Source organism: Formica exsecta, unplaced genomic scaffold (assembly GCF_003651465.1).
Source record: "Formica exsecta isolate Colony F162 unplaced genomic scaffold, ASM365146v1 scaffold4, whole genome shotgun sequence".
Taxonomy (NCBI): domain Eukaryota; kingdom Metazoa; phylum Arthropoda; class Insecta; order Hymenoptera; family Formicidae; genus Formica; species Formica exsecta.
Window position 1 is genome coordinate 257,676 of NW_021851238.1, and position 8,434 is coordinate 266,109.

The 8,434-nt window shown below is 40.1% G+C and overlaps 2 protein-coding genes across 12 annotated transcripts in view; both read left to right on the plus strand.

Moving 5' to 3' along the window:
- The window catches only part of LOC115239905 (arginine-glutamic acid dipeptide repeats protein), a 30,494-nt gene extending 26,520 nt beyond the window's left edge, over positions 1 to 3,974 (plus strand). For 9 of the 11 annotated variants that reach the window (XM_029814749.1, XM_029814752.1, XM_029814753.1 and 6 more), the window contains 4 exons: positions 1 to 2,222; positions 2,686 to 2,964; positions 3,529 to 3,727; positions 3,834 to 3,974. In XM_029814749.1, coding sequence (XP_029670609.1) covers positions 1 to 2,222; positions 2,686 to 2,964; positions 3,529 to 3,727; positions 3,834 to 3,900 — 2,767 coding nt within the window. In that variant the 3' untranslated portion in view covers positions 3,901 to 3,974. The remainder of the gene's footprint in view (positions 2,223 to 2,685; positions 2,965 to 3,528; positions 3,728 to 3,833) is intronic. The other 2 variants (XM_029814744.1, XM_029814754.1) reach the window with 2 other exon arrangements.
- Positions 3,975 to 7,008: 3,034 nt separating this feature from the next.
- The window catches only part of LOC115239908 (trithorax group protein osa-like), a 16,859-nt gene continuing 15,433 nt past the window's right edge, over positions 7,009 to 8,434 (plus strand). The window contains exons 1-2 of the mRNA XM_029814758.1: positions 7,009 to 7,097; positions 7,406 to 7,601. Coding sequence (XP_029670618.1) covers positions 7,021 to 7,097; positions 7,406 to 7,601 — 273 coding nt within the window. The 5' untranslated portion in view covers positions 7,009 to 7,020. The remainder of the gene's footprint in view (positions 7,098 to 7,405; positions 7,602 to 8,434) is intronic.

Below are 8,434 nucleotides of genomic sequence, written 5' to 3' on the forward strand. Positions count from 1 at the left end.
AATGCCGACAAGTCTCAGTATGCAGTACGTGCAGCCGCCACCACCACCACCGCCGCCGCCGGTACAAAACGTGCCGCAGAACCTTTCACAAAACATGCCGCCGCAGATGACGCCGAGCAGCTTGCCGCCGAACGTGCCGAATATGGGACCAACAAATCTGCGCCACGTAACCGAGAGCTTGCCAACTTCGGCGCAAACATTGCCGCAAAGCATGTCGGGACCGCCACCGTTGAATCTCAATATCTCGCAGAGCGTGTCGGCCGGTATCGGTGGCCCGATCGGCCAGATACCGCAGATGCCACCAATGTCGAGTTCGCCACCGCAACCACTCGGTTTGACCGTAATGTCGTCCGAAAGTAGAAATGCCGAAAGAATGGTGGACGATAGACTGTCAGTGAACGATCGAGTGCGCGATAGCCGAGCTCCCGACTCTCGTATGATGCCAGAGCGCGTTTCGGAACGAACAAGCGAGAACAATGAGTCGGAACGATCGGAGCCGAGCAACTTGTTTCAGCCGATACAATCCGGCGGAATGTTGGCGATGGAGAAGCCCGCGGGTATCTACAATTTACCGGCCGGTACACCGCCGATGGAGCCGCAGAATCTAAAGATAAAGCAGGAGATCATACCACCGGAGCCGGATCCTCTGCAAAGCTTGAAGGAGGTCAAGGTACCGGGCTTCCAGAGCTCCAATTTTCCAGGTCCGAGTTTGGACAATATCAAGAAGGATCCGGACGGCGCGAGCAAACCGCCAACACCAAGCAAACATTCTATGCCGCCAGTTAGTCAGGCGGTACCGTCGATTCAGCCGGTCGCGGCATCGCCGACACCGACGCCGAACCTACCGCCGCCGCCCAGTTCGATCCCTCAACCGGTAATGCATCCGGCGCAGCAGCCGAGCCCGCATATGGCTCATCCCTTCCATCCACATCATCCGCTGATGCATCATTCTTTGTTCACCGCTATGCATACGTATCATCCTCATCCCTATCCAGGATACGCACCAGGATACCCATCCTTCCCGCCATACGCTTACGGTCCGGTACCTCATGCCATTCCGCCGCCTTCGCCGCAACGAAGTCAGGAAAGCAGCAACGCTATGATGGCGGCGCATCATGCCAGCACCAGCTCAAGTGTCACAAGCAGAGAAGAGGGAGAGAATCTAATCGCGAGTCATCACCATTCGTCTAGTATGCATCAGCAGCCGACGAATTTGCATCACGAGAAACTATTGAGCATCTCTTCTCACAGCTCTCACAGTCATTCGTCGTCCCACAGCTCACATAGTAGTCAGCGCAAACCGTCGCTCGTCTCGGCTACATGTCTAACGTCATCGGCTAGTTCCGCGCATCATCATCATCGTGCGTCGCAGCCGCAGCAACCGCAGCCGATTATGCAGGAGCCGAAGATCGAACAACAAGACATGGAGACCGAGCCGGAAGAGTCAGTTAGTCCTCGTGGACCGTCGCCAGAACCGCGAATTGAGGATTCCGAGTGTCATCGTTCGCAGTCGGCGATTTTCCTGAGGCATTGGAATCGCGGCGAAAATAACTCGTGCACGCGCACTGATTTGATGTTTAAACCTGTGCCCGATTCGAAGCTTGCAAGAAAGCGCGAAGAACGCTCGCGGAAACAGGCAGAACGAGAGCGAGAGGAGCGTGATCGCGCCGCTGCTGCAGCTCAACAGGCTAGAAAAATGACGACACCGGAGAAACAACCTGAAGTATGCAAACCACCCAGCCGCGGACACCTCGAACCGGTCGTTTCGCCATACGATCGTTACGCCGCGCGTCCTGGTTCTTATGCGGACACGCCGGCGCTCAGGCAATTGTCTGAATATGCTAGACCGCACGCCGCTTTCTCACCCGCCAGACATCCCGCCCCGCCCGATCCGATGTTACATTATATCTACGGACGTGAGGCTGCAGCAGCGCAACGGTTGGAGTTGGAGCATTTGGAGCGCGAAAAGAGAGAACGCGAGATACGCGAATTACGCGAGAGAGAGCTGAACGATCGATTGAAGGAGGAATTGTTCAAGGGTACGCCTAGACCGATGCCGGCACCGCCGGTTGATCCACACTGGCTGGAGATACACCGCCGATACGCCGCCGCCGGTCTGACACCAGCCCCTTCTGGACCACCCCAGGCCTTACATCAGTTCGGCCTCTACGGCGCTCCACCGGGTCCAAGTCAACTCGAGAGAGAACGACTCGAACGGCTAGGTAACTATTGATTAAGCTAACATTTTATAATATTTCATAACAGCGAGTGTAGAAGTACAGACTTCGTGTCGACAATCATTCGTTCGTTCGTACGACTTATAGAGTTTGCAAAATTGGGATTGATTTAAGAATATATAGTCAAAAGGATGATAGAAAAATCGATAGGCTGGGAAGAAAGATGGAATTAGATTGAGAGCGCCAAGTTATTTCAGAGATGCGCGTGATATAGTTAAACGTAAATGTTTAAATTCTTATGGCCGATTTCTTCAGCGCCAATTAACTGTGGTGACAAGATAGCTAATCTTGGCTCTCTGTGTAACCAATGATATATTATTAGAAGAACACGGGGTTTTCTCTCGAATAATTTTATCCAACAAATTAACTGGAGATGAAGAAATCGGGCAACGATGAGAATCGTATCTGTGATCTTCGAGTTATGTGATCGAAGCGCTGTCGCGTTTAGGGATTCCGACTGCAGCCGGCGGGGGGCCAGCGGGTGGAGCGGCTGGCCATCCCGTGGCGGCTCATCATCACGGCCAGTTGGAAGAACGGCTGGCTCTGGCCGCTGACCCGATGGTCCGATTACAAATGGCTGGCATCTCGCCCGAGTATCACGCTCACACTCACGCGCATACGCATGCGCATACGCACTTGCACTTACATCCGGGACAGCAACAGGCCCAGCAACAGGCTCAGCAACAGCAGGAAGCCGCTGCGGCTGCGGCTGGATTTCCTCTGCCGGGTAGGTCCTTACACACAGGATGTTTCTTCTAAGCTTCTCCTGAAGAGCTTCTCCTTTTAAGAAAACGCCGCTCTCGCTTATTCCTCGTCGCTCAACAGCCGTTTCTCATTGATCGTCAGCCTACACTTACCGTCTAGGTCGAGACGATCCTTTATTTTCTGCACCATATCAGCACGCCTGCGAACTTCCGGTTGCTCGACTCTGATCTTTGGCTAGTCGCTTATCACCGTCGCAGGTGCAAGTGCGAGTGAGTGTTGTCGAGGAATAGGCGCGAGTGTGCGTGTGCGTGTACCTTAGAAATGAGAAGTAACATTTCTGGGATATTTTGTCGGTAGTTGAAAGAGGGTTCGACGGTTGCAATTTTCGCGCGTAGTTTCTTCTATATTTGCGAGATAATCGAATATGCTTCCGCAATTTTATAACGCGTCCCTACTAGTACTCTTGTAAAACAATTATTATATGAGGCAATGTTTATATAATTATATTAAATATAATAATAAGTATTTTATAATGTTTTTTTTAATTCATCTTGTTTTTCTAACACGGCGATATTTTCGTTCACAGCTGCGGCCAGCGCCAATTATCCTCGTCCCGGTTTAATGCCGCGCGATCCTGCTTTGGCACTTCATCCGGCGGAACTTCTAGGAAGACCGTACGCGGACATGGCGGCGCATCACGAACAGTTGCAACGGCATCTCATGATAGAGCGCGAACGATTCCCTGCGCATGCATCTCTCGTGGCTCATCACGAAGAATACCTGAGGTTTGTAGGCATTTGAAATCACTATCAAAACTTGCCTAACTTGTTATTGCATAATGCAATGATTTAAGGTAGCGGGGTATCCGCACTAACAAAAGGTGTTTTTTAGACAACAGCGTGAGCGCGAGCTTAAAGTTCGCGCGCTGGAAGAAGCCGCACGTGGATCGCGTCAATAATTATATTTTTTATTTATGTACATATAATATATATATATAGTTTCTTGATTGCGTTTAAGCACGATATATTATTACATATATGTATATGCGCGTATGTTGTATATATACGCGTATATATTATATATATCCGAGCGTTCTTTCAACGCATCGATGAGTTGAAGATTAAAAAAAAGTCGGATCTTGCTCTGTAATCATATATTCTCTAATTGTAAGATCAGAAATTATTTTTATGATCTTTCAGATCGCACAATATAAGCGATGGAAATATATATATATATATACATATATATATACGCGCAGCGAGCATAATCATTGTAATTCTCATTATTGTAAATAACACGACAAAATATTTGAGTTTTCCGGTGCTGTAACGCTCAGTTACTGGTACTTTTTAGAATGATCGAGATTTATATATAAATGGCAGATATGTAAGCCGTTCAAGTCTTTAAATATTATATTGTTAATTCTTATACTTCGCTATCGACAATGTCACAGTTTGTCGATCTTGCCCGGTTTATTCGATTGACCTTGCTTTATTATTTGATTTTAAGTAGTATATATGCCAAAGCGCTTGTACAAGGTAAAATTCTACCGCGTTCTCTTTTTTAATCCTATGTATATATAGATATTATATATATATTTTTTTTTAAATATTTGTTCTCGTAAATAGTAAATGCGCATAGTCGTCGTCGTACAAAAACGGATAAAAAAGAAATTATAGATCGCTAGAGAAGGTAATAAATCGAGCGATCACATAACACGAACGGGATCTTTCGTTTGTACATCTTTTTATATCGAAGAACTTTTGCGATATTTTAACTAATTTTAATTATTACGCTTAATAATGAAAAATAGTTGAAACAATCTAAAAGTTATGTCTAATAATTAAAATTAATTATAACGATGTAAGAAATATCATACATAAGTCGTTCATTGATAATAAGATAGGCTCGTGGATTCATTTTTTGCATTTTTATTATTGATCAACTACATGTGCTATGTTATGATAGACTGGCAATATCCAACAAAAGGATATCTTAATAGGAGTGTGTGTGTATATACATATATATACATATAACATACGTTATATATATAATATGTATAATATACACGTATTCGATATATTAGTAAAATAATTAAATTTTAATTATATATTTTTATGTGATTATATGATACAATCAATATACAGAACATAGAGATACAATATATATATATAGATCGACACGGAAAGTTCAACATACATATATTTAAAAAAAAAAATGTTTAGCATGATTTTCTGTCACGTTATAAATAAACCCAAACGTGTACTCGTTTTCTATCCTGCTACATACACACACTATCACAATAATTAAAGTTAGTTAAAATGACAAAAGTTTTTTCAAATGTATAAATAAAATGTCCCACTTGTTTCAAGATTGCTCGGTTCATTACCTCCTAGCAAACTGCATTTTTTTCTTTTATACGACGTTGTTTCAACTTATTTTTATTATTGTGGTAGTGTATACATGTGTATAATAAGATGGGAAATTAGTACGTGTTTGCGTTTACTTATAACGACAGAAAATTATAAATTCAATCATCAATTACTTAATTAAATAGCTTTGTTATATCAAATCAATTACACAGCGTAAAATGTACATGTCTCTCAATGGTCACTGGATCATAAGATCATGCTATTTCAACATTTGACATTGCCAAAGAAACATTATTCGTAAATCAATGATAAGTGTTTTCTTTTAAATCCACGTTTAATTTTCCACGTCAATCTATCTTGATCGTATCACATAATAGTGTGAAAAATGTAATCTAAGTTTACTTATCATTTTATTAATGTATCAGACATGTGTGTATATGTAAACACTTTTATTTAGATATATCCTTTTATTGGATGTTGCAAATCTTTGATAATAAAGCAGCTGATCAGTGGTAAGGACACAAAAAAGAAATACTTACCATTGAATGATTTAAGAATGATGTTTCTTTGACAATATCAAATATTGAAGTAGTGTAATCTTATGATCCAGTGACCATTGAGAGACGTGTACATTTTACACTGTGTAATTGATTTGGTGTTGATGAAACTATTTAATTGAATAAACATTTCGTACAAAACTCGAATTGACTCAAGTGTCTTCTTCTTAGCTATTCTCTTTCGAGCTTTAGTTAATTTTATGCAATTATTGTTCGAGAAGATTACACATTGTAACGCCGTAATTTGATCAACACTGCAATACACAACGAGATCTAAATTCTTTAGCGTCTCATAGCAACATAATCGCGTTAAAAAGAACAAAATCGGGGAAACGAATCGCAAACACGCTGCAACGGTATGATAATTAGTTTTGCAGATGAAATTTGTTTCCTTTGCCCTACTTTATTACCCGGTCGCTACGGTCATCTACGTTTTTTATTAAGCATAATGCGAAACGCAGCCGTCGACCACTTTACATGGAATGCATCGCACTCGGCGTGCACACACGTGTATATGAGAGGCAGGGATGAAGTTGTGAATGTATTATTTCAATTCTAGCGCAATCGTATATATATATATACACACAAATTGTAAGTAGTAAATTAAATTTTTGAAGATGCGAGAGGGTAACGATATGGAATATAATAATATGGACTAGATTATAACTTTGACTTTCATTTTGATGTTCTCGCAAATTTCAATGATGAATTAATTATAATACATTACCCCCACAAAAGATATAATGTTTATCATAATTTCATCATAATTTTTTTTATATTTCCGCGTTGAAGCGTTTTTTCTATATTTTCGTTGCCGCAACTTTCGCGTATTATGGTAGACATCAGAAAAGAGAAGAGAAGGAAGAAAGTACCGAAAAGGAAAGAGAGAGAGACAGAGAAAAGATCTTTAGCCTCTGATTCTACACATGTGCGGCTCACATGAGTGTCGAGTTTAGCTGAGAAAAAGAGGGAGTAAGAGAAAGGAGAGGGAGGAGAAGAACGGCAACGCGGAACTGAGGGATGTAAGCGTGCGTGACACACTAGAGATGAAGAAATTTCATATTCCAAAGGAAAGGAAACAGGCTGCGGATCAGTCGCTCATTAATAAAGGCAACGTTTTCGTGAACAGTCTAAGATCGTATCTACAACATGGCAACGCATAGGAAAGAAGAGCCGACGAAGCAGCGATACCAAGCAAACGCTCGAGAAAGGGATCGCACTCATAGGTGAAGAGTATTTTGCATTCGCATTTTAAATTTTTTAATTTCGGGGAACGAGTGACAGATAACGCTTGATGATACATAAGTCAAACGTTTGAAGAAGAATGGAAAGCATCGATTTGCACGAAGATGAAGGATTTAGAGAAATGACGCATATATTTTCGCATGTAAAATCTCTTTCGATACAAATGCAATTTATCTTTAAATTCCTCTTCTATTTAACGTAAATATGATGCACGAGATAAATGTAATGGATATAACGACCATTTATGATGCAGAGACACAATTGAAAGAATACAATCTTCATTGTGCAGCGTGAACACGGCTTTCAGCGTCCTGAGAACTCTGATTCCGACCGAACCGGCTGACCGGAAGCTATCGAAAATAGAGACTTTAAGGTTGGCCAGCAGTTACATTAGCCATTTGGATGCTATACTCATCGCGGGTGCCATAGATCAACCCTGCTCACGTCTCTTAAAAAATAGCGGCATTTGCTCGACAAGGCCGCAAGTTTGTACTTTTTGCTTGGCAATGCATAAAAAATATGTAAGTTGTAATTAGTACTTTTGCAAACTACGTTTTGACATAGTATTCTCTATTTTATATTGTACATTGTGGTGTGTGTGTGTGTGTGTGTGCGTATGATTGATGGAATATTTTTCTTTCAATACAAAAAGAAAAATATATAAATATACATAAATTATATATATGAGATATACACAAAGATATTATATATATAAATTTACAAAATTATATATGTGTATATAAATTTGTAATTATATATATCTTTAATTATAATTATAAATATTTACAAAATTATAATTATATATGCGTATTTTCATAAATTATACACGATCCATATATATATATATAATACGTATATATATATAATATAATTTCGTAATTAATACGTATATAATTTCCAATTTTGTGAATTTTTAATCAATCATTTTTTCGTTTTGTTTAAATATATTAACAATTAATTTATGCGATTATAACATTTTTGTTTTTCTATTTTGAATTTGTAGAGTTTTAACGTTTCACAAGTAATTTCCGATTACCCAAATGTTGAGACAGCGCCGTGCATCTTTACGCCAACGAATTCAATGTGTTTCGATTTAAATATAAATGATATTTAAAATCTGAAAGTTAACTATATAATATCTGTATATTTGTTGTAAATATTATCTATGATTATTTGTAGCATATGTTATAAGAATTATATATTAACTTAATTAAGAATTATATTAATTACATATTCCATAAATTTTACATTAATATAAATTTTTTAATAATATTTTGATTTTATGGGATAATAATGTAATTCATATATATATATATAT